This window comes from Talpa europaea, assembly GCF_964194135.1.
Source record: "Talpa europaea genome assembly, chromosome: 11".
In the NCBI taxonomy this organism is placed as follows: Eukaryota; Metazoa; Chordata; class Mammalia; order Eulipotyphla; family Talpidae; genus Talpa; species Talpa europaea.
This window is the reverse complement of record NC_140078.1, coordinates 15,692,702-15,719,267: the sequence shown is the minus strand read 5'-3', so window position 1 is coordinate 15,719,267 and position 26,566 is coordinate 15,692,702. Positions and strand designations below refer to the sequence as shown.

Below are 26,566 nucleotides of genomic sequence, written 5' to 3'. Positions count from 1 at the left end.
CATAAATAAATAAATCTTTAAAAAAAAACAACCAAAAACCAAAAAAACCTGATCGCGCTACCGCGCCTGGGTACCTAAGCAGGGCCCTCAGCGGGCCCCACCCGGCTCAGAGCCCCGCCCCCGGGCCTGCACGCCGCGCCGCGCCCCGCCCACGCACGCAGCCGTGGCCCCGCCCACGCCGCCTGGCCCCGCCCCCAGGATTGACCGCGCGAGCCACCGTCCGCGCAGCCCCGCCCCGCACGGCCAGGCGAAGCGGAGCCGGCCGTGCGGTGTGTGTATGTGTTCGCGGGGCGCCGTCTCAGCCCCGGGAAGATGGTGGCGGCGGCGGCGACTGAGGCGAGGCTGAGGCGGAGGTCGGCGGCGGCGGCAGCGCCCACGGGCAGGAACGGCGAGCGGCGCCGGGATCGGGGCGCGATCGGGGCGGGGAGGCTGGGGCTGGGGTCCGGGCTGCGCCTCCCGCGGCTGCTGCCGCTGCTGCTGCTGCCGCTGCTGCTGCCGTCGCCGCTGCTGCTGCCCTGGGCTGCCGAGGCCGCGGCGGCCGCTGCGGTGGTGTCGGGCTCTGCTGCGGCCGAGGCCAAGGAATGTGACCGGCCCTGTGTCAACGGCGGCCGCTGCAACCCCGGCACCGGCCAGTGCGTGTGCCCCGCCGGCTGGGTGGGCGAGCAGTGCCAGCACTGCGGGGGCCGCTTCAGGTGCGTGCGGGGGGGCTGGGGGGCTGGGGTGCTGGGAGGTCGGGCCCGGGGGAGGCAGAAGCCGCCCCGCGCTGGAGGCATCTCCAGGCCGGAGGCGAATGCCGGACAGAAAGTGGGGGGAGGGTTGTAGGGCCGCCCCCCAGTGTTCGAGGACCATTCGCTCTCTGCCCTGGGGTCTTATTGTACTGGAAGATGGAAAGGTGCGAGGCAAGGGTTGGGGCGACCCAACGGTGTTTGGGTGCGGTGGCTGCAAGGGGAGAAAGCTTAGAGTCCCAAAGAGTGTCAAGGCTAGTCTCTGAAACGAGGCCTATTTCGGTTAAAAAGTATGCAAGGGGAGCGAGCCAGTCTTACTTAAACACTTGGTTTTAACATCCACTAATTCCCTAGGACCTGGTGAGTTTCCCCATCTGCTGGAGATAGTGGGTGCTCTGAAGAAACAAGGCCCTGGAATTGATTGGTGGGGTGGAGATAGAAGGGAAAGGCTAGGATTGTGAGATTTTGGAGCTAGAAAAACCAGTGGTGGTTGGTTGAAGGAAATGGAAGAAACTAGCCTTTTGCTCGGTGGAGGTGGCAGATTGGAAGAGGGTGGGTTGTGGACAGGGCATAGAAGGAGCTTTCTCATTGCTCTGGTTTCTGGAGAATATGGAATTCTGAGTTGGCCGGGTTTAGGGCAGTGCTTGGAGCGATCATTCATTAATTAATTAGTAGTTATCTGTTATTTGCTTCAGTTGTGCAAGAATATCCAGATAATACAAACAGATTAGCCAGACTTTGGCCTAGTGCACCAGGAGTTTGGGATATAGCAAGAGAAAGATACACATACAAATAACCCTGGTCATAAGGGCTACAGATTCATTCTTGCCTTTGACAGGTATTTACTGAGTACTTTTGATGTCAGATATGGAGGAGGGGGGAAATATGAAGAGCAAGACAGACAGCGTCTCTGTTCTCATGGATCTTACATTCTAGTGGGGAAAGCTGGCAGTTACCAAGTAAATAAGTGAAAGAAACGAGCAAGTTAATTTCAGAAAATAGTAAATGGTATCAAGAAAGTAAAAGGGAATAGTCTGATAGAGAATTATAACCTGTGGGTAACTTTAGAAGAAGCTTCTCATTTGAAGTGACATTTGATCTGAGACCTGAACGAGGCAACGGAGAACCTGTGGAGATTTCAGGGGTAGAGAAGTTGTGACTGGCTAGGGAGATGCCAGGAAGACTGTGAGGAAAAGGTGACATTGGATTTGAGCAGTTGAGGTTAAGCAGCATTTAGAAATGTGGAGTTGGGGGTGGGGGATTCTAGATGGAAGGAAGGACACAAACAAATCGTGGAGACCAGAAAGTAAAGTATTCCTAGTGGCAGGATATATGGAAGAATGTTTTTTGAGAGACCTTTGTAATGGTAGAATTGTAGATTCTTCTAATGTCCTAATGCCTAATGCCTCCTAATGTCAGTGAGGTCAGAGAACTTTAAGATGAGCTTATTATTATTATGAATGGAGAAATCAAGGGATTTCTTGACCGATGTGTAGTGGGATTGGTCTTGAAACTCACTTAGGGTGTTAGGTGATTTACAGGTTACATTAATCTACATGTATTTGTTGAATGTTATTGTTAGTTAGGTTGAGTGGTAAACAAGTCACAGTGCTGCTCTTGTGAACCTTATATTCTAGCTGGGATATAAGAAACCCAATAACCAGTTTAGTATGGTTTTGCTTAATGCTGTGGAGGTGAAGAGCAGGAGACAGTGGGACTTTACTGAGTTTGGAGTAGTAAGTTTAGTGACTGAATAAGTGACTTTTGAGTTGAGATTTGAGGGGTGCAATGGCATTACCTGCTTGAGGGATTGAGTGTTGAGGGGCCAACATTTACAGAGGTTTGGTGATGAGAAGGATTGTGGCAGGCTGCGTAGACAGGCTGGGTCGAAGGGCAGGTGGCAGGAGCAGAGAGAGCAAAGAAAGTCATGGCAAGTCTAGACATATAGGCAGGGGGCCACACCTGAGAATTTTGACCTTTAGCCCATGAGCAGTGGCATGACATAGTTTATTCTTTTCACGACATCTCCTTATATAGATTGGAGCCAGAGCAGGAATGGCCTTGAAGGTGAGGTCAAAGCATTTTGAATTTGAGGAGTTTCTTAGAACAAGTGAATGGATGATTGAGTCAGATGAGAGTCCTTCAAGTTCTGAAAATGTGGGATGCAGTGGCAGGCAGTGGGGGCCTATAAATTGGGGAAGAACATTCATATCAAGATCAATCTGTCTGTGATATTCAGAGAAGTTAGACTCATCTCTCATATTAAATATGAGAGATGGTAAGCAAGTACGTGGGAACTATTGGCATGGGTCAGGAAGTAGGGATAGACTCTAGGTAGTACTGTGAGGGATTAGACAGCTCTTTCTTTGAACTGGTGTGCTGTTGAGAAGAGAGAGGGTTGATGAGAGAAAGAAAACTAGATCCAATCTTGAGTGATTGAAAGGATGCATATGCTAGTAACAGACACCGGTACACAGAAGGAGCAGATCTGAGATAAATTTAATTTTGTACACATTGAAATTGGGATGCTTTCAGGGTATCTACAGGTGTTAAGTGTTGGCATCATCTACATATGAGGGAGAGTGCCAGGGAGAGAGAAGCAGGTCTGCATGTCCACATGGCCAGGCCAGAGGATTGGAGAAGAGCCACTTGTTGCGGGGAACAGGCAGTCCTGACACTGGTTGTCTCAGATGGTGTCACGAGTCAGTGAAGGGGCTCCCCTGGTTATTGTGAGCATTCCGTATGAGTCAGTTTGAGTTGGTGTCAGTGCTCTTTCCTGGACAAACAGTTATGACTTTGGTCCTGATGATGAAATTTTGTTTTGTGGGCTTCTGGAATTTTCTTTTCTAAAAATGAAAGTAAGAGGAATTTATGTTCTCTAGTCTTTAAAAATAAAAAAAGCTTTCATCACATTTTTAGTTGAATTTTGTAGAGAAAGACAAATGTTGATTTTGATTATAGTGATATGTATCTTGATTTAATTCACAGACCTCTCTGTTATTAAACTAAGAGACATTAGAGTGAATACCGTTCTTGTTTGAAACAACACCAAATTAGTGTGTTTTTAGAGCTTCTTGGTTCCATAAATCCTGTGTTATATAATTGCTGCTATAGGTCTTTTTACTAATCGAAAGAAATGTAGGACCAGGTTTCACTAAAGTTGTCACTGATTGTGTGCTCTATACCAGGAAGCTGGTCAAACGTTTTCATATACATAGTGCCATTTAATCTTGGACAACTCTAAGGATGTTGTATAAAATTTGCATTATTGTGTAGTAGATTGAAAATCACTTAATTCTATCCAAAATGATAGATACACAGAAGATAAGGTTAATGGCATCAGTTTAATAAAAATAACTATAGAATCTTTGATGGATGATTTCTTATGAACTGCTGCTTTCATTCATTTTGATGTGAAGCTTCCTCATTTAGTGATTTTTTTTTTTCTCTTTGTGACATCACCATTGAAATTTTTCTTTGGAGGATAGAGACATTCCAAGTTAGAGAATAAACATAATACCAAGCCCATTTGTGAAATTAATATGCATTTATTGATAATTCTTTTAAGTTCCTGCTATACAAAACTTTTGGGAGGATAGAATAGAGTAACCTAGTGAATTGGAGCCCATACGTTAATACTTACATTGTGTAAAAAGCAGCAGGCATTTTTTTGAGTGTGTTTTGTGTCCACCGCTTGCAGCCATAATAGTAGACCTCATCATAGCAGCAGCTGCCACCATTTTTCCAGCATTTCTCCACTTTTTGGAGGTGTTGCATCTAGTACCTTTTAGAAATCTCTCTTTTACTCCTTAGAGTGAAGCTAGTAGTCCCATTTCACAGATAGGTAAACTGAAGCATGGAGATACTGAGTAAGTTGCCCAAGGTCCCATACTTATTAAAAATTGGGGTTTGAACTCAGGCCTTATCTAATTCCCAAACCCATGTTTTTCATTGTACCATTTGCCTCAGATTTATTCTGAGTTCATCACCCTGTATGAACATTCTTTGGGAGGACTGACCTAATTCTAACTAACACTCTGAGAAACAAAGGAGGGAAAATAGGTTTGTTACAACACGAAAGCTAGCATTAAAAAACAAATCACCTGAACCTGTCTGGCTGCTGGACTGCATATATAAATACATTCCTAACTAGCAAAATGAAAATTCTGAAAAACAAAAAATAGAAAAAGGTAAAAATTTTTCTTACAGTAAGTACTAAGCAGGGTTAACCTGAATTAATTACTAATCAGACTCAGCCTAAATTTATGTTCATGAATCAAATTTAGGCTTGTGTATTTTCCCCAGAAGAATATAATTTCCATGAGGGCAGGGATTTTTACCTGTTTTGTTCACTGTGGTATTCCCAGAGCCTCCATCAGCGCCTGGGACAGAGTGCACAAAACCTATTTATGGAATAAAGGAATGAAATTCTGCAATACGTTTTGACATTAAAAAGCCATCTTTATCTAAATGACTTCATATCTGTCATGTCTTTTGTTTGCCATACATCTTTTTTTTTTTTTTCTTACCGTACATCTTTATTGGACATTTACTGGCCTGTTTATTGGAATAAAGCATTCATTGGGGTGTTTTACTGATGCCTTGTATTGAGCCGTGTTTAAGACCAAACTTCTTATCTTCATTGAAAAAAAAAAAAAGTCTTTTCCTTTGTCCTTCCTAATTTCAGTTGCAGATTGTACTTGAAATAACCAAAGGTAAAATTTAGGAACAATCCTTGACTCTTTCTGATATTCTTTCTTCTCTAGAGTCTTGATAAATTTGCCTCTTTTCAGTCTTCCTGTTGCTGTCTTGGTGCATCTGGCCTTTCACCTCATTGCTGAGATGCCTTTTTTGTTCCCTAACTGGTCTTTTCCGCATCTGGAGTCCATGCTACCCTTTGTCATATAAATGCTCTGAAAACGCGTGTCACCTGTCTTGCTTAGAAACTATTTAAAAACACTATTACTATCTGTAAAATGACCCTTAGCAGAAGGCTTCCACTGCTCATACCCATCCCTTTTTTCCCTAATCAAATCCTCCTATTTTATAGTTTTTCTGCATACTTGCTAAATTCAGCATGCTTCTTCCAGCCCGCTCTTCTTTCTTTTCCTTGCTACTTATCTATCAATAGATAGTACCCTGCGGCTCATTTCACTTCTCTGTGATCGACAACAGCTAATTCTTCCAAATCATTTTTGTTATCTCCTTTCAAGTTGATTCATCAACCCATTCGTTTCACAGATAGTGTCTGAACGATTATTACAAGTTAGATAGTGTGTCCTGATTTGAAGTTAGGCAGCTGCATAGGAATCAAGAGTCAGAACCTGCTTTCCCCTTGGGGAGCTTATAATTCTGAAGGAAAGGTAGCTATGTGTACAGGCTATTAGGATTTACTAATAAAAATACAGGTGCTAGACTCATTATGGTGGAGAGTAACACTTTGGGGGGCTCTGGTGGAAGGTATCACAGGGAAGAAAATACTGGGCAAATCTGAGAGGAGAAGGGTATTTCCAAAGGAGCAGAAAACTTGTGCAAAGAATCATAGGTTATTGTACTTAGTATATGAGATTCCTGGGGTGATTGTAGCAAAGTACCACAAAGTGGGTAGCTTACCACACAGAAATTTAATCTCTCTCAGTTCTGGAGTTCAGAGTTCTAAAATCAAGGTATTGGCAGGGTCATATTCTCTTCAAACACTCTAAGGGAGAATCTGTTCTATGCCTCTCTCTCAGCTTCTGGAATTTCCAGCAGTCCTTGGCTTGTAAATTCATCACTCCAGTCTCTGCTTACATCACTTCCATCTCACACAGTACTCTGCGTGTGTCTGTGTGTCTCTTTTCTCATAAGGACACCCAGCATGCTGAATATATGAGCATGACCTCATTTTGATTATATCTGCAAAGACCTTGTTTTCAAATAGGGTCACATTCACAGACACTGGAACTTAGGACTTCAGCATCTTTCTTTAGAGGACATAACTGAATCCACAACTTAAGCATAACCTGTGAGAGATGCATAGTAGGATATGAGACTGCAAGATGGTAAAAGCCTTACCCCTTCCCCTTCACTTCCAGTAACTTTTCTGTGGGTTTTCATCTATGTGGTGAGCTCGTAAGCCCTAGAATTCTTAGAGCTAGCATTGCTGCTGTGATCAGAGCCCACCTGAAGTCAGAGTTACTCCTAGAAGAGGGAAGATGGCAGAAAAATAGAACTGGAGATCACATGACTTTCCTGAATGTCTGGATCAAGCCTTTCCTGAAACTGTACTTTTTGGTTTTGTGAGGTAAGGGCAATCCATATTCTTCTTAAGCCAGTTAGGACTGGATTTCCTGTCCTTTGTAATATAAAACAGTTCCTAATATGCAGAGGCAGGGAGAACCTGATCATCGAAGTCTTTATATTCCATACCAGCAAGTTTGGGCCTTATCGTTTTAGAGTTGATAACAATGTTCTAAATTCCTGACATGTTCCTGCCAAGTCTCCCAATGTTTTGATCTTGATGGGCACATGATCTGAACCCAAAGTTTACCACTAGCAATAGTCTTGTTTCTTTGATACTGCTTAACTGGGATTGTCAACCTCCAGCAGGGATAAGACTGTTCTCGGTGCCTGTTTTTCAGCTCTCTTTAGTTAGCTTCACCTTTGAGGGCTCACTAATTGTCAGTCTATCTGTAAATTCTATTGATATGATTTTTGTCACAGTTCTTTTAGTGATAGATACCCAACTCAGACAAGCTTAAGTGAAAAAAGTGGAAAAGATGTATTTGTTTCTGTGACAGAAAAGTCAAGGGGTTGTTGGTTTCGTGGGTGTCTGAGCCAGGTGACCAGTTAGTCTCTCCTGCTGTCTCATAGCTCTGCTCCATGTCTTTACTGGCTTCCCTCTCAGGCAGAATCTTTTCATGTGGTTTCTCCAGAAGTGAAGTCAAACTGACTTAGCATCCTCTGCTGGAAAAGAATGACTCTTCCTTAGGAGCTTGTAGTAAATAAGGAGGGGTGATTGTCACTGGTCTCTTGTGTTTTATTGAAGCAATTGCTGTGACTGGGATCATGGGAATGTTCTGATTGGTCAGACTTGAGTAGAGCATATGCTCTGGAGCTTGGGGGGAGGAAGGTTCAGTTCCCCTATATGGTGGGGACTGAGAAAGGCGGAGCAATGGACAGAGAAAGAAAACTGATGTAACATTACCTGAAATGAGCCAGTGCCAGGCAGGTAAACAGTGACATCAGTGCATATTCCTGGAACTTGTCCTTTGGTGAATACTCAGTAAGTGTTGATGATGAAAATTGGGAATGGTCTGGAAAATTTTCTATCAAGTAATGGCAGTTTATCAGGAATTCACTGAGTCATTAATGAGGAGCTGTGAGGGATCCACTGTGGAAATGCGTTCTGCTGTCTCTTGGAGGTTGCTGCAGTGAGCACTGTGCTGTGTGGGGTTTCCATCTAGCAGAGCCCAGTGATGGCAGCTGTCCATGCCCTAAGTTTGTAATGGCAGAAACAGAATTACAGGAGGAAGCAACAATATATATATTTATATTGTGTGAAATTGGTTATACTGAGTGAAAACTTAACTTTTTGTAAAATACATAGTAGACATTGAAAGGTTTTGACTGATTCCTGGAAGATAGAGTTTACTTATTTGAAAGGGGAAAATATTTTATTAAGTAAAAAGAAAAATTGAGTGTGAATGTCAATATAATTGCAAAAGTTATGGTATATTTGAAAGCGAATATTTGATATTTAAATGTTACCTCTGAGAAAGTTTCCCAAGATAGGCAAATGCTTTTTTTTTTTTTTTTTTTTTTTTTTTTTTTTTTTTTAAAGGTTTTTTTTTTTTAATGGAGGCATGCTTTATTTATTTGTTTGCTGGTTTGTTTGTTTGTTTTTGTTTATACATGCACTGGGTACAGTCAGAAGCGAGGGAGGGAGGGTGAGAGAATTCACCAGAGCCAGAGCAGGGAGCAGAGCAGGCAGAAGGACCGAAGTACACTGCTGAGGGGAGCAGCGGGCGGCAGGAGAGGTCTGCGCGCCATGTGGGACCCTCCTCCGGTGGCCGGGGAGCAGCCGGGGATTGAACCGGCGCCGCAGAGACCGCGCGCAGTTTCGCAACCCAGCGCTCAACCGCTGCGCCACCGGGGAGGCCCGGCAAATGCTTTTTATTTATAACAGTATTGAGCACAGATAAATATGTAGGAGAAAGACAATATGCTTATGATCAAGACAATCTTTATTTATTTAATAAAACTCAGACCTCTAGGGTCTGAGTTTGATTTTCCGCAGGCCAGGGAGCTACCCACATGGCAAAGCAGACCTCTCCTGTCTTGCCCGCTGCTCCCCTTATGAGTGTATTTCAGTAAACCTGCCTGTTTGCTCCTCACTCTGTCTGTCTCTGGTGAATCCTCTCAACCACCTCACCTTTGTCCTACACCCCAGTTCTTCTGCACATAAATAAATGAAATTTAAAAAATAATAAATATAGAAGTAGGTATCTGGTACTGTGGTTCAAAAGAAATCATGCTTTTTCTTTTGTCACACCATCTTGTCTTTCAAAGTGAAGTGAAACTGGTTGTACTTTTTGAAATAATTGTATCTGAAAATTTATCAGCCACTAACTAACCTGTTATGAAACTTACACTCATGTTCCCCATTTACACTGTTAGGTCATTTTTAGTAATTTCCCAAATGCATTGTAGCAGAAGTGACTCCTGACTTTATATTATATACTATTTTCATCCTTTATTTTCTTAGTTTCTTCCTTCTTTTTGCCTTTTTCTCCCTCTACTTTTCAAACTAGCCCCTTATTTAATTAGCCAGACTTTTTCTAAATTTTCCTTCTTGGGTGGTGACTGTTGTTTATCTTGCTTTTTTCTTTCTTCTCATTTTATTGGTCATATCCCTTTAACCACTTCTAGCACTTGAGACCCTGGTTTGAGTTCATACTTTAAGTTTTTAATTCTTTAAGTGAAGGCATTCTAGCTATTTATTTACTTGTTTACTCAATTCTGTCTTTCACCTGTAGAAGTTAATTTTAATCATGATTGAATTGCCTGCTTTTTTAGAATTTGGTATTAGCAGTGTAGTGTATTGAGTTGAACTAATTTTCCAATTAATTTCTCTTGGTACTTTTTATATTTTAATTAAGAATTTTCTAATCTGTTTATTAATATACCTATAAGCATTAGGGCTGAAATTGTGTCACATGCTGTTAAGAAACACAAAAGCCACCTCTCTTGACCAGGGTTTCGTGTGTGTGTGTGGGTGTGTGTGTGTATTTTAATATTTTAAAAGGACAGGTTTATTAGGAAAAGGTGAAAGGAAAAAAAGAGACATCTAATACTCAAAGAAGGGCAGGGAGAAAAGCTGCCTTTCCTATTTTTTTTTTTTTAAAGAGATTTCTTTCTTTATTTATGCAAGCACTGGGTACAGTCAGAAGTGCTGGAGGGTGAGAGAATTCACCAGAACCAGAGCGGGGAACAGAACAGGCAGACTGACGAAATACACTGCTGAGGGGAGCAGTGGGTGAGGAAGGAGAGGTCTGTCGCGCCATGTGGGACCCTCTCGGGGGGCCAGGGATCGAACCGGCGCTGCAGAGGCTGCGGGCAGCTTCGCAGCCCAGCGCTCAACTACTGTGCCACCAGGGGAGGCCCCTTTCCTATATTTTTTGATTCACAAATTCTTTCACAAAAATGTATGATCTTATAGACTCTCAGGAATTTGAAAATTTGAAAAAATCTTTTTAAAATTATCAATTTTTGATACTATGATTTTATTTATTTTTAAAAAGATTTATTTATTTATTTATTTATTTATTTATTTATTTATTTATACAAGCACTGGGTACAGTCAGAAGCGTGGGAGGGCGAGAGAATTCACCAGAGCCAGAGCGGGGAGCAGAGCAGGCAGAAGGACTGAAGTACACTGCTGAGGGGAGCAGCGGGCAGGCAAGAGAGGTCTGCGTGCCATGTGGGACCCTGCTCCGGTGGCCGGGGAGCAGCTGGGGATCGAACTGGCGCTGCAGAGGCTGCGGGCAGCTTCGCAACCCAGCGCTCAACCGCTGCGCCACCGGGGAGGCCCCGATACTATGATTTTAAATAAAGTGTAATTTCTTAGTAAGGATCATAACGTATGTTTTAATATAATTTTTAAAAAGATTTATTTATTTATGCATACAAGAACTAGGGTACAGGCCAGAGGTGTGGGGTGTGAGAGGATTCACTAGAGACAGAGTGGGGAACAGAACAGGCAGATTGACTACAATACACTGCTGAGGGGAGCAGTGGGCAAGTCAGGAGAGGTCTGCTGCGCCATGTGGGTAGCTCCGAGGCAGGGGATCAAACTCATGCTGCAGTGGCTGCGGATAGCTTCATAAGTTGCATCCTAACCCCTTGTGCCACCAGGGAGGCCCCATTTTAATATAATTTGTAATGATATTTATAAAGATTTTATCTTTATCTTTATATATGTGTTATCGACTTAATATGTGATAAATGCTATTTAATGTACTTTAAATTAACTGTGTGAGGAAAAGCATGATTTGAAACAAATAAAAAGTTACATTTTATTTTGGGATCAAGTATATATTAAAATAGAGATTTAATTTGCTCTGCTTTGTGCTCTAAAATTAGACAGCTTTCCTGCCCTAATGTTTGGCATTTATGCATTTATACCTAAGTGATTTCTTAGGATTTTTTTGTTTTGTTTCTAAATGATAAAATGATAGCAGATAAAATGATAGAAGAAATCCTACTTATAAAGATTTCTCTGCAAATAGCATATTTCTTAAGTGCATCATTTTTTCTAAATTGAATGAAAATGCCAAACTGGCTATGATTGTGAGCTAATTTTTCCCTGTTAACATTGGTTTTTGAAGTCCTAGAGGCATCTTATTAAGCTACATAACGGTTTTCATTAGATTTGGCAAGATGATCTTGAGACAGATTTGCAGAATTAGATTCATTTTATGCCCTTTCATAATTTGTATTTAAATATTATATTCTCTTTTAATAAATGCCATGACTATCTTTTAATTAGAGCATTGTTTGGCCTGCTGCTTGAGAAACACTGACCAACTCTGACCAAGTAATTGGTTGCTTGAAAGCAGTCATATATTTGGTGCTGGTTCAGATTCTGGGCTAACTTTATTTTCTTTTTAATAAGAGTTATTTCAAGCCTATGAAAAAGATACAGAGAATAATAAAATGAAATCTATGTACCTATAACCTAACTGCTGATTTTCCTTGTTAATATTATTACCATATAATAATGTTAATTATGAAATGTAAAATATTGCAGGTACCAACCAAAGTTCCTATGTTACCCCTCCTTAATCCTGTTCACCATATTTTCTACCAGGAGTAACTAGTGGTGATGTTGATGTTTATTACTTCCTTTGCATGTCTCTACTTTCTGGCTTCAATTTTTATTTGCATTCTAATTTTATTTAATTTTTTTTTCTAGATTAGGGATTCTGTCCACTCATCTGGATGTCACATACCATGTATTTCACTATTTTGAGATGTGCAATTCAGTGATTTTTTTTTAAGTGTATTCAAAAGGTAGATACAATCATCATCACTTTCTAATTCCAGAATTTTTAAAAAAAGATTTATTTATTTATGCATACAAGAACTGGGGTACAGGCCAGAGGTGCGTGGAGGGTGAGACAATTCACCAGAGACAGAGTGGGGAGCAGAACAGGTGGATCCACTGAAATAAACTGCTGAGGGGAGTAGCAGGCAAGACAGGAGAGGTCTGCTGTGCCATGTGGGTTAGCTCCCTGGTGGTGGTGGTGGGGGATGGATGGATGGAACTCATGCTGCTGGAGCTACGGATTGCTTCATAGTGCTGAGATTTAACCCCTTGTGCTACCAGCGAGGCTGTAATTCCAGACTACTTTCATTATGCCAAAAAGAAACCCTGTACCTGTTAGCAGTTACTTCCCATTCCTCCTTCTTCCCAGCCTCTGGCTACCATAATCTGCTTCTTGTCTACAGATTTGTCTATTCTAGACTTTTTATATAAAAGTTATTATCAATATGCAGTCTTTTGTGGCTGACTTCTTTCACTTAGCGTAATATTTTCAAGATTTCCCCATGTGATATCATGTATCAGTGCTTCATTCCTTTTCATGCCTGAATAATAGTGCTTTTATATGCACTCATCACATCTTATTTATCCATTACATTTGGGTTATATCTACCTTTTGTCTATTATGAGTAATGCTGCTGTGCCTATTTATGTATATGTTTTTGTATGTCTTTTGAGTATATACCTACGAGTGGAATTCCTGGGTCATATGATAACTCTTTTTCATTTGTTGAGGATGTGCCAAACTCTTTTTCACCCATTTCCCTAAATGTTAACATCTTGCATAAATGTAGTACAAGAGCAAAATCAGAAAATTGGCATTGATACAACCAATTTCACCTTATTCAGATTTCATCAGTTTCATGAGCACTAATTTGTATGTATTTTTATTTTCCCCATCGTATTTTATTCTAATATATTTTGTGTTCAAAGATAGCTTGTTGAGTGTCCTATCAAACTTCTTCTCTGTAGTAAGAATTCATTTGATAGGTAAATGAATTTTTTTTCAGCTTCTTGTGACTATGAGACCTTACATGTTGACTTCCTTCTGAATTAACTAATCATTATAATTCTTTTTAGTGAACAACTAAGAAAACCACCTAAATGTAATACACATTTTTACAAATTTTAGACATAATACATAGGTTTTCGTGGGGAAAACTTATTGAGCCAGATCGTACTTTTAAAAATCTGTGGATGATAAAAATTACTGCTAGAATGAGTTGAAGGTCAGTGTGAATCTTAATTTTTTTCCCCTTGGTAAATGTAAAACTGAGAAACCTTGTTAATATAAAAAAGTACAACAGGTCCTCAAGTGTGTCCCTTCATTACATTGTAACATTGATGAAGAAAAAAGAATCGCTGAAAATGTTAAACAGAACAAAATTTTTTGAAGGACCTGCTTTCTTATGCTTTTCTGTTAGAGTAATAGTTTCTAAGAACCAAGAACTTATCCATCGCTTCTCGGCCTTTTGGCTAAGATCAAGTGTAGTACCTAGAACTTATCCAGACATGAAGAGAAGACTTACTATTTATTTAGGTAGAAGAAATTTTGTTGTGCCAGTGCCTGTCAAATTATTGAGGTACTTTAAAATTACATGCCAGGACCTCCCTGGAGGCATAGCGGTTAAAGTCTCAGTACTAGCAAGCTATCTCCAGCCGTTGTAGCATGAGCTTGATCCCCGGTCAGGAAGCTGACCTACGTGGTGCAGCAAACCTCTCCTGTCTTGCCCACTGCTCCCCTCAGCAGTGTACTTCAGTAGATCTGCCTGTTCTGCTCCCACTCTGTGTCTGGTGAAGCCTCTCACCCCTCCCCCCACTCTGGCCTACACCCCAGTTCTTGTATGCGTAAATAAATACAAATAAATCTTTAAAAAAAATTATACGCCAAAAGTCAAATGATAATCTTTTTTTTTAAAGATTGATTTATTTGTGCATACAAGAGCTGTGGTACAGGCCAGAGATGCGGGGGTGGGGGTGAGAGGATCCACCAGAGACAGAGTGAGGAACAGAACAGGCAGATCAACTGAAATACACTGCTGAGGGGAGCAGCGCAAGACAGGAGAGGTCTGACTTGCCAGGTGGGTTTCTCCCTGGCTGGCCGGGGATTGAACTTGTGCTACAGAGTTTGCAGATAGCTTCATAGTGTGGTGCTTAATCCCTTGTGCCACCAGGGAGGCCCGAAATGATAATCTTTCATTGAAAATTCTTTTTAGGTATCTGCCAGGTGACACCTGAGTTATATCTATCTGTCAGATTTTTTGTAAGCAGAAAATTAGAATGACTTTTTCTTTTTTCACTTGATTTTCAGAAGTATTTGTTACCCTGTCAGCGTCATTTACTTCCTCAGAATGGGTGCTGATATTTTTGGGTTATTCTTTGATAGGTGCCCTGAAAGTTTTTGCATTCTTGAGGAAGGTTGGGTTGAAGAATGCCTTTGCTTTTTGCCAGAGGAGAAACTCTTCCCTAAGTTGTGAAGGGAGACCAGCAAGACTATAGATTTTTAGGAAGGAGAGTGCATAGAAGATATTGTTTAGAAGTGTCTTTCCTTTCAGTTGTCCTGATCCTGTATATCATTCTCATGTACCAACCCAGGTTAGCTTTAAGACTGTTCTCTGTGACATAACTCTAGGAGTAAATTTACTGGATCAAAGCACTTTGATTTATTTACTTATTTTTTATTGAGGTAGCGTATGTGACTTAGGAGTAGAGGATTGATCCCTTTGGGTGATGTTAGCAAACCACATCCACCACCATGCCACTGTAGGTCCCCCAGCCCATTGTGCCCCCCTTCCCACTGCGCTCTCCCCTTTTCTCCTCCCGCACTGGCAGCCTCAATTCTACAGTCAGATTTCTAGGATTTGTTGGTTGGTTTGGTTTTTATCTCACCCTTTGTTTTATTTCTGTATAGTCACATCTAAGCGGTACCACCCAGTGTTTGTCTTTCTTCTTCTCTCTTGTTTTGCTTAATATAATCCTGTCTGGTTTCGTCCTTGTCACAGATGCAAGAATTTTTTTATAGCTGAGCAGTATTCCATTGTGTATATATATCTCATCTTCCTGATCCACTCATCTGTCTTTGGGCACTTAGCTTGTTACCATAGCTTGGCTGTTGTAAATAGTGCTGCAATTTTAGATATTGCTAGATAGTTCTTAAATGGGATTGGTCCAGTTTTTATTCCCATTATTCTTGTTTCGGTGTTCTATTTATTTATTTATTTATTTGTTTTTGCTCTAATCAAATGAGTAGGAAATGCCGTGATCACTAGTATCATATGTTAAAATGCCACTGGATTTACTTTTTTTTTATCAATTGCTTTTTCTTTCCTTTTCCATTTGTTCCTTGGGTTTTTTTTTTTTAATTGTTTTATAGGAGTTTATGTATCATGAATATTTATCTTGGGATTACATGTGCAACAATGATCTCCTCATGAATGGTTTGACTTATTTCATAATTTTAAAAAATTGCATGTAAACAGATGGATAGATTATAAATGATGAGAAGAGATAAATTTTACAGAAGAATTCTGAATAATGTAGTTACTCTGCCTTCTAGGATGTGGAGCTTAATTTCTCTCCATCACCCCTCTTGAGGATAGGCTGAATTTAGTGACTCTTATCCAAGGAATAAAACATAGAAAAAGGGAAAATGGTAATTTCTGAGTGTAGAAGTCTGTCAAACACTGTCATAACCAAAGGATCATTAGCATCACAGTGATAAGACATGTTGATATAATGTGATTAGGCGGTAACATGGCACCTAAAGATTTGGCTTTCCCAATACTCATGACTCCGATCTAACCATGAGAAAAACAGTCTCAAAATGAGGGAATTTCTAAAAAATGCTTGATAGTGTTTCTTAAAACTGTCAATGTCATGAAAAAAAGGACATACTAAGAAACTGTCTATCTTTGCCAAACTCTTGAATCAATTAATAGTTATCTACAGGTTACTATTTCTCTGGGGAAGATACCTCTCTCTTGATCTCATGGTACCTCCAAATGTTGCCTCATTTCACTGTCTTTTTTTAATTTTTTTTACAACAAAACTCCTGAAAGTGAAATTGTCTCTTTCTGCCATCTTTGACTTCCTTGCTTCTGATCTTCTCTTTTATTCTCTGTGGTCAGAATATATAAGAGTAGCAACCAAAAGCTTCCCAAATTCAGTGGTTAATTCTATTTCATCCTACTAAACTTCATAACATTTTATTGCTTCCTTTTGGGAAACTTCTTGTGAACTCTGGCACGTCTGTTTCCCATTTGCAAACTCTTCTTCCTTCTGATCTCTAAAAATTAGAGATATATGTTACACTCTATACTTTCTGTGTATCTGCACTCAATCCTATGATATATGTACACCTCATATTCAGATGTTCTTTTAGTCTTGGGACTTTATTTTTTTTTAATAGATTTATTCATTTTATGCATACAAGAGCTGGGGTACAGGCCAGAGCTGCGGAGGGTGAGAGGATTCACCAGAGACAGAGTGGGGAGCAGAACAGGCAGATTAACTGAAATACACTGCTGAGTGGAGCAGCGGGTGAGACAGGAGGTCTGCTGCGCCATGTGGGTGTCTCCCTGGCCAGGAATTGAACCCACACCACAGAGGCTGTGGGCAGCTTCACAGCGTGGCATTCAACCTGCCGCACCACCAGGGAGGCCCTAGTCCTGGGACATTAAATACTATAATTGAACCCTTGATTTTTTTTTATTCCCATGCCTGTTCAGTCTTCAGTTTTCTCAGCACGTATCATACTACTCAGTCTGAAAACTTAGGTCTTTTCCTTTCTTGTTCACACTTCCAGACTATCACCAAATTCTTCTAAAATTTATCTAAGACTCTGCTGGTATTTTACCCTCCATTTGTAGGTAGGAGCCAGATGGTGTGTGTCTTTGTAGTCTTAAATAGCCATTAAAAAAATTCTGAAAAGTGGAAGGTGGTATGCAAATAAAAGGTGTCAGATGGCTAGGAGCAGTTGGAGTTAAATATCAGGATCCTTAAGCTTCTTTTGTCTCTTTATTCTACCTCATTACTTTTTCCCTTCATTACTGTGTAATTACATGGACTCTGAAAGGCATGTTTTTAAGAGCTGATTGCCAGTAGGGTTGGTCTTTGGTTGAATGTAATTCTGTTTGTGCTTATTTTTGCCTAATATTCAGGGCTCTGAGAGTATCTCATTATTAGATAGAAAAGAACGATCCAGAACATACTCTAGATGGGGGGTGGGGGAAGACAGACAGACTGGTTTTCAGGACTAGAGGGAGAATATGGTATGAGCAGAAACACAACAGAAATGAGATGGCTCTGGAGCATTTGAGGGGCAGTAATGGGAAATGACTTAGGATAAGAGAGAAAGGATCGATAGCCTTAGTAGTCAGAATATTAGAATGGGGAGTTTAGATGTCATTCCATAGTCCGTGCAGAGTCATTGTAAACACTTGACAAGAATAGTAACATGGTGATATCAGTGATTATGAATGTTATTCTGATTATGGGGTGCTTAGCAGACTTTGTGGACAAGTCTTGGAAGCTGTGAAGATAACTAGAGACTCTCACAGTCATAGTACCATGAATTGTTTTGTTCTTGTGGTGGAGTGTAGCCGTGGGAATGGGAATGAAAGTATAAATCTAAGAAAGCCTTTGATGGTGATTGTATTATAAATTGTTGATACTTTTGATGAAGGAGATAAAATAGAGAAAGAAGCTAACAGAGGTCACTAACGTTTTGAATCTTTGAGAATAGGCCATTGTATCATTATAGCTAAACTGTAGTTCAATGAGAAGAGATATTCCCCCATAAAATTAATTTCATATCGGACATTATTAGCTAAGGATGTGTCTTGAATCTGCAAAGAAAATGAGGGGAACACACCCGAGGAGAGGCAAATAAGCTTGTGTCAGAGCCATATTTTATGACTTCTGGTTGCATTTGTCAGACCTGAAACTCTTAGTTTTTGCTGTTGCATTGCCCTTCTGTCTTTTGGGCTTTTGTTTTTGTTTTGAAAAACATACTACAAACACTCTTCATAGGGATGCTTAAGGGGTTGCTTACATAAACTATTAGACTCTCCTGGTTCTTGAACCAAATTATTAGACGTCCTCAAGTCACCTCCATATCTAAGGTACAGTGTAGAATCAGTGTTCAGAAGTCTGCGTCCAGTTCTTTAAGCCCTGAAATGCGCTTCTCTCAATGTGTCATGGTTATACCCATGTGACTACCCTGTGCTTTCATTGTAGTAAACTTCCTGATTACAAGAACATTTTTGTTATTGTGAAATTTTGCTGGAATCAGTATTGGTATTCATTAGGCAGCAAATGTTACATGAACATCTGTGATGTTTCAGGCACTGGAGAAAATGCAGAGATACTCCTCTGTATCTGTAATACTCAGACCACATGATGAGTCTAAACTCAGAGACGGCATCACTCAACTCAGCACAAAAACACTGGATGTATTTCAAGTTCCAGTGGACATTTGATCTGAACTTTGAAAGGGTGGTTAGGAGTTTACTAGGTGGGGAAGCAAGAGGGAGGGAAGAATGGAAGTTATTCTAGGTGTAGGAGTTAGGCTGTACGAAGGCATAGGGACTCACAGGCAGGTAAATTGAGGCATGGGAGTGGCACTCAGTATTGCTACAGTTGGGGTGCGCAGTGTGGGTAGCAGTGGCTATAGATGGAGCAGGAGAGGCAAGTTTGGTTGGATTGTGAGGGACCTTGCATGCGGTGCTAATGCAAGCAAAGGTTTCCAAGTAGTTTTAGATGTGATCACACTGGCCTTTGAGGAAGCTCACAGGTAGCTCTGTAAGGAGCTGGGCTGAGCCACTAGTGAAGAGGCCACTGCAGAAGACCAGGCTAGGATGAGGAGAATTTGAACTAGGGTTTGAGATTTGCAGTGGACATGGAAGAGGGACAAAAATGAGAATGAGTTTATGGACTGAATTAATAGGATTGAGTAAAGAAAAAGTTGATACGAAGTTTTGAAAAATAGGGTAGATGATGATAAAATGGTGAAAAAGACAAATGGTAAAAGAAATAGGGAGCTTAATGACTTAATTTTTTTTACAGAGGAAACAATGGGTCTGAAACATGGCTCTAGTTTTGAGCTGGAACTATAACTTGAGCAGTTTTGGGCATTTAGATGGTAGATGAAGCCATGAGTGCAGATTACCTAGAGGGGTGTAATGGGAAAGTGGATCCTGGACAAGATCAAGGCCAGAGTCCTGGATTTGAGCAAAGGAATTGTTCCCTTTATTGATTCTTTCAAACTAGATGATTTGTTATTTTTAAAAAATATAAGGGAGCCACATTTCATGGCTGCTATACTTTTCATATTCAAATGGATGGGTGTAGTAAGAGTCAAGTCCTAACTTGACAGTCTACAGCAATCATTTTTAATGTTATATTATTTATAATGAGAATTATTTTTTTTAATAATTAGGACATGTGCTTAACCCGTTATATTTTAGTGTCATTAGTATGACTAAAATTTCATGATGAGCTTACATCATTGTATTTTCTTTTAAAGATTTATTTATTTATACAAGAGCTGGGGTACAAGCCAGAGGTGCAGGAGGGTGAGAGAATTCACCAGAGACAGAGCGGGGGGCAGAACAGCCAGACGGACTGAAATACACTGCTGAGGGGAGCAGCGGGTGAGGCAGGAGAGGTCTGCAGCGCCATGTGGGTATCTTCCTGGCCAGCCGGGAATTGAACCCATGCTTCAGAGGCTGCGGACAGCTCCACAGTGCTGCGCTCAACCCGCTGCACCACCAGGGAGGCCCACATCATTGTATTTTGATTTTAGGGAATTAGATAAAAATTTTCTGACTAAAGATGAAACTTTGAAATGTGGGCATATTTTTAGTAGTAGTGCCAAAAACTTAGGAATCCCAAGATTGTATATGAAAGATTTGTTCTTAATTTGGAGCAGGTATTAGAATCACTTGTGGAACTTTTAAAGACACCAAGGCAATGCTGGGTCCTACCTGAGAGGGGTTTCTGTTGAGACTCCATTATTTGTCATTTGTGTTCCTTAAAGCTCTGTAGGTGATTTTGAAGTATATTCTAATTGAGAACCTTGCAGCAAGGGTTTGGGCATGGGCTTTGTTAGTATATTTTGTTTCTTGTCTATAATTTCTTTGCTTAAAGTGGTGACAGCAAACACTAGAATATGTTAGTTATCTAGCCAGCAGGGTGAGACATTTGAGTTTTTGTGTGAATTTAAATTATGAAACAAAATTCTAAAGCAGTTTAATCTGGGCTCAGATTGTACTGGTTAAGTAAAATATAGCATGTGGGCACAAAGGAGTACTAAAAATGGAGTAGGTGTAAAAAGGAACTGGACCTATATTTTCCGTGGTCATATGGAGAGTATATTGCTAAATACAAAAAGCACGAGAAAAGTGTTATTGAACGCTATTCACTTTTCAAAAAAGGGGAAGCCTACAAATATGTACATTTATGTTGTATATACAAAGACCCTAAGAAATGGTAAACTGATAACTAATAAAAATGGTTACTCTAAGAGGGATGGATGGGGGTAGAAGAAACAGGATTCAGTTTTCTGAATGTATGTGTGTGTTAGGCTTTAGAATTGGGCAAATATTTTACCATATTATAAAACAAAGGTAAATTAAAATGAGAAAAAGAAGTCCTTAAAAAGATCAAATGTAAAAGGAAACAATTAAATAAATGAACCTAAACGTTTATCATTTTTGAGACTGAAGCAATAGGGTATTTAAGTGACTTTGAAACATAATAATTTGTATGAAACAACATAATTTGTATGTTTCTAGTGGGATATGCCCTCAGGGGAAAAAGAACTGCAAACATACCTGTATTTAGTAATCTCACTTAGTAATGATATTGGTGGGGTTATGCTATAACGTGACTGAATAATTATATTGGATTCAGGCCCTAGATTTTGGGGTGGAAAAGAAATGCAGGTAAGAGAAGGTGGGTGAGAATCCTGGGATCTTAACTTCGAGTTGGAAATTTGATTATGATCTCATGATCTATTCTCTTTTTTAAAAATATATTCCTAGTTCTCTCTGCTGAAAATCCCAGAAACCAATGTAGGAAGCCTTACGCACTTCAAGTGCCAGATTTTGTTCTCTAAATAATAATTTCCACTGAAAGGAACTTAGGGAAGCTTGGAAAAATGGCTTATTTCAGATTGGAGCCAAGAAATCTGTAAAATAAGCCTGGAACATCTTTTCATATCATAAAACAAGCTATGGTTGGGGGTGGGGGAGATTTCTGTTTTTATCAGTGGTAGGGTAACTTTTTCTAAGCCAACACTCCCAACTGAGAACAACTAGAAATGTTAGGAAATATATCTTAAAAATTCTGTGTGAAGCCTTTGGAAAACGAGTAAGGCAGAAGACAAGAACCTAAAAGGCCAACATTCTGGAGAGAAACAAAGCTCAGAGGGATGAAACCAACTTTCTGTGCAGGTTTTCTGGTGGAATGATTGGCTGACTTGACATGTACAGCTATAGGTTGAGCAGAAAGCGGTGGCAGAGCGGTGGAGATTGTAAGCAGAGGTTTTAGTAATTATGCAGCATTGGGAAACAGAATTGGAATTTAGAACCTGTAAAAAAAAAAGAGGGGCTTTTAGTTGAGAACCCTGAAAGATCCATTGCATCCTGTGCTTAGGGTGAGCTCAAAATAGATGAGCTCTCACGAAGGCTGAAGCCTAGCTTTCAAATCACCTCAGTCTTTCATCAGATCAGGGAGATCTACCCTTAGCTTTATTGCTTGCTAGATGCAAATATAAATCTTCTCTGGAGAAAGGCACCATCAACCATTGATTCAAGTTACTTGTTTAGTTTTTATATATTAGTGATAATATAGGATATATGTCATTTATAACTATATAATAATTACAAAATATAATTAATATGAAGCTCATTCTGGCATTCAAAAAAAGTAACCAGAAATATAAAAATAAAGGAATCGGAGCACTTGTAGATGCTGCCACCTCTTGACCTCCTACTTGCAAAGCCATAGACAACATCACTGACAAGGTCAAGCTCTGGAGCTGCATCTCCTTCAAGCTGTTTGCAGAGTTCCAAAGACGGCAGAAAAATTTCATGCTCTGAGCACTGGGGAAAAAAGGATTTGGTTGCAAAAGTCCCTACTTTTACAGAATTATTCCAGGATTTATGTGCCAGTGTGATGGCTTCCCACACCATAATGGCACTGGTGCAAGTCCATCTGTGGGAAGAAATTTGACAACAAAAATTTTATCTAGATGCGTACAGGTCCCAGAATCTTGTCTGTGGCAAATACTGGACCCAGTGTAAATGTTTCCCAGTTTTTCACATGTACTGACTAGACAAGAGTGTTTGGATGGCAAGTGTGTAGTCTTTGGCAAGGTGAAAGAGGGCATGGATATTGTGAGGCCACTGAAAGCTTTGAGTTTAGAAATGGCAAGACTTGAAAGATCACCACTGCTTGCTATGGACAAATTTAATAATATGACTTGTATTTTACCTTCACAAAATAAAACAATTGACTGAAAATCAAGAGAGGAAATAGATTTATTGGGAGATTCTCAGTTTATAGTTGAGATGCTATAAATGTATTTTTGTCTGCTAAGCCCAACTATAAATCCTGGAATTGATGTAGAAGACAACCAAAGGAGAACTCTGAAAGGTTGTAAGAAGAAGGGAAACTGGCTTGGGACCATAGGACTGAAAAAAAAAAAAAAATAGCGCAGCCATAGGATATCTTGCGTCTCCTCACCCAACAGAAGGCCAGACTCTCTGGATGGGTTCTGCAGTAGAGTGACAAAGAATATAGAATCAGTAAACTTGAGAACAGAATGATACAACTCACCCAATCTGAACAACAGAGAAAACAGACTAGAAAAAAAATAGGTATGTGGGACAAAAGATCTAACATTAGTATAGTTGAAGATCCAGAAAGACAAGAAAGAGAGTGGACTGAAACAGTATTTGAAAGAAATATTGACTGAGAACTTACCAAATTTGGCAAAAGAAATTTATAAACCCAAGAAACTGTGTACACCATGTAAGACAAACCAAAAAACAAACAAAAAAACCCAACCAAGGAGGACTATACAAGGTTGTTATCACAGAAGTCAATCCTTTCCTATATATCTGTGATGATGGTGTGGGATTTGAAATTTAAAACTTACTACCACTTATGTTAGACCCCCACGAAATGAACTACTTAAATATATCAGTATCATTTACAACCTTAACAGAATTAGTGAAATGATCATTTCACTGGACACATTTTTTAAAGGTAATTTAACACTATTAATGATAAAAATCTTTAGTAAACTTAGAATAGAAAATTCTTCTTTAATTTGGTAGGGGTTTCATACAAAGTAAAGTACACATTTGGTGAAATATTAGAAAATTTCTCCTGAGATCAAAAATAAGACAAGGATATTTATCATCATCAGTTCTTTTTCATGTCATAATGAAGATCATAGCCAATTGTAATAAGCCAAGAAAAATAACAGTTATAAGTGTTGGGAAGGAAAAAAAATGAAACTATTTTTTTTAACTGGAGATATGCTTGTATTTGTTTTCTTTCTTCTGGGATTTAAAAAAAGAATGGTGTTACCATTGTAGAGATGGAAATTTTGTTATTAAAAATGAGTATAGGTAGTATTTAAAGCTTTGACAGTGTAAGATCACTGGTACAGGGAATTCAGGTAGAGAAGCAGACTAAAATTGAAGCTCTGGGACATTCCTGCAGTTAGATTGGAAAAGAGCAGGTGATTTATCAAAGGGGAAGGAAAAGCTCCCAATGAATCCAGAGTGGAAAGTTATGGAAACCAATTAAAGAATGTGTTTTAAGAAAGGGGGAGTCATCAGCTATTTCACATGCAGTGGGAAAGTGAAGTACACAGGGTCCCAATAGGTCACCGTTGTATACCTTAAGAGAAGGATTTCAAAAGAGGATTGAGGGTAAAAGTCCAGTTTCAGTGGGTTAAGAAATTAGGAGGTGAGGGTGTTCTCAGAAAGAATGGATAACTCTCAAGAAGATTTTGATTTAAAAATGAGAAAAAGGTGGGGCCTCCCTGATGGCGCAAAGGGTTAAGCACCGTATTATGAAGCAATCCGCAGCCTCTGTAGCAGGAGTTCCATCCCCAGCCAGCTAGGGATCAACCCACATAGCACAGCAGACCTCTCCTATCTTGCCCGCTGCTCCCCTCAGCAGTGTATTTCAGTCAGTCTGCCTGTTCTGTTCCCCACTCTGTCTCTGGTGAATCCTCTCACCCCCTGCGCCCCTGGCCTGTACCCAGCTCTTGTGTGCATAAATAAATAAATCTTAAAAAAAAAAAAGAAAAAAAAGAAAAGGGGCCTCCCTGGTTGCGCAAGGGGTTAAGCACCGTACTATGAAGCAATCCGCAGCCTCTGCAGCACAAGTTCGATCCCTGGCTGGCCAGGGAGAAACCCACATGACATGGCAGACCTCTCTTGTCTCGCCTGCAGTTCCCCTCTCCCCTCAGCAGTGTCTTTGGTCCGTCTGCCTGTTCTGCTCTGTCTCTGGTGAATTCTCTCACCCTCCTGCGCCTCTGACCTGTACCCCCGTTCTTGTATAAATAAATCTTTAAAAAAAAAGAAACAAAATCTAACCATATCCTGTTTAAATGAAAGAAACTTAAACATTTGAAAAGAAATATGAAAGATAAAGAGTTGGATAAAGACCCAAGGCCCAGGGAAACAATAACCAAAAATATCAATGATTACATAGTAATAGACAAGGTATAATTTGAATATCAAACTAGGTAAGTAGGTTATTATCATGAGGAGAAGAACAATTTATGAAGAGAATCATAAACTTTTATGGCTTAATAGCTAAATGCTTCAAATAAAAAAAAGTGAGAAATGTAAGAATATAAGAAAATTGAGTAGTGCATTCAATAAACTTAATATATGTGCATATATAAAATACTAATTTATATTTCTATGATAACTATTTTTTTTAAATGGCAAAGGAGGGCCTCCTTGGTGGCACAGGGGTTAAAGTCTCAGCGCTATCAGGCGATCACCAGCCACATGAGTTCCATCCCCATCCAGGGAGCTGACGCACATGGAGCAGCAGACCTTTCCTGTCTCATCCTCTGCTCTCCTCAGCAGTGTATTTCAGTAGATCTGCCTGTTCTGCTCCCCACTCTGTCCCTGGTGAATCCTCTTATCCCCCACACCTCTGGCCTACACAGTTCTTCATGCATAAATAAATAAACTAAATCTTTAAAAATACATAAAAATCAAAGGACGTTTGATCAGAGTTTATCAATGTCCCAATGTGCTTAACCATAAAGAAAATCTTAACTAATGAGAAAAGTTGTTAACACTTGTCTGGTAATAATAGAAGTAACAAATAATTATAGGTGGCTCCTTTGAAACTTGCCTCCTGTAAAAGCTTCCTTTTCTTTGTATCAATATTTGTTTCCATGAGGAATTGTTTGAGGTATTTTCTGAATGGAGAAAAGTGGTAATAGCAAGGAATTCATTCCTTAGTCTGACTTCCTATTGTTGAAATGTTTTTATGTTTCAATTTGATTCCTTTGTTGTAGCCTTGTCCTGTGGGAGTAAGCAGGACTGCTGTCCATACCTAGCTCACAAATGATGCTATAAACTTGACCTGAAATTTTAGGTTGATATTCCTGGTCTTCCCCTTTCAAGTCTCTCTAAATTGTCAGTAACCACTTGTAACCACAGTAACCACTTGACCATTCATTACAACAAAGGGAATTTCAAATTAAGAACTGGTGAAAATTAAAAGAAACAAAAATACACAATCCAGAGGGGGTGTGGGGGAGAGCATATTCTCATACACTGCTGGCACAAATAGGAATTGTTAACAGACGCGTGGAAAATTACTTGGCAACTTAGTTAAAAATTAAAATTCATATTCCTTTTGGCCCAGTAATCTTCCTCCTAAGATTATATTCTTAGAAATAAAAGTAAAAGTAAGGCCATATGTATAGGGATATTTATTGCAGCAGTGTGCATAATGCTGGCTAACTGAAAACAAAGTGAATGTTAGTAGGTGAAAGGCAGGAAACAATAATGCCTCCTCAAATTAGAATATTAAGCTACATGAAAAAGAGTAAATTAGACTAGCACTTGATTAATTGGAGAGAATGCCACAAAGTTTTCTTGAGAACAGGAAGATGCAGAAAAGTTTGTGTAATAATTAATTTGTATGACCAAAAAAAAAAAAAGATTAAAGAGAACCAGGCATGAACTTCTACATATGAGGGAAA

At 39.8% G+C, this 26,566-nt stretch overlaps 1 protein-coding gene across 1 annotated transcript in view; it reads left to right on the top strand.

Moving 5' to 3' along the window:
- Positions 1 to 312: 312 nt before the first annotated feature.
- The window catches only part of ATRN (attractin), a gene marked incomplete at both ends in the record, with an annotated part of 98,983 nt that continues 72,729 nt past the window's right edge, over positions 313 to 26,566 (top strand). Inside the window, one exon of the mRNA XM_084248234.1 lies at positions 313 to 692. Coding sequence (XP_084104360.1) covers positions 313 to 692 — 380 coding nt within the window. The remainder of the gene's footprint in view (positions 693 to 26,566) is intronic.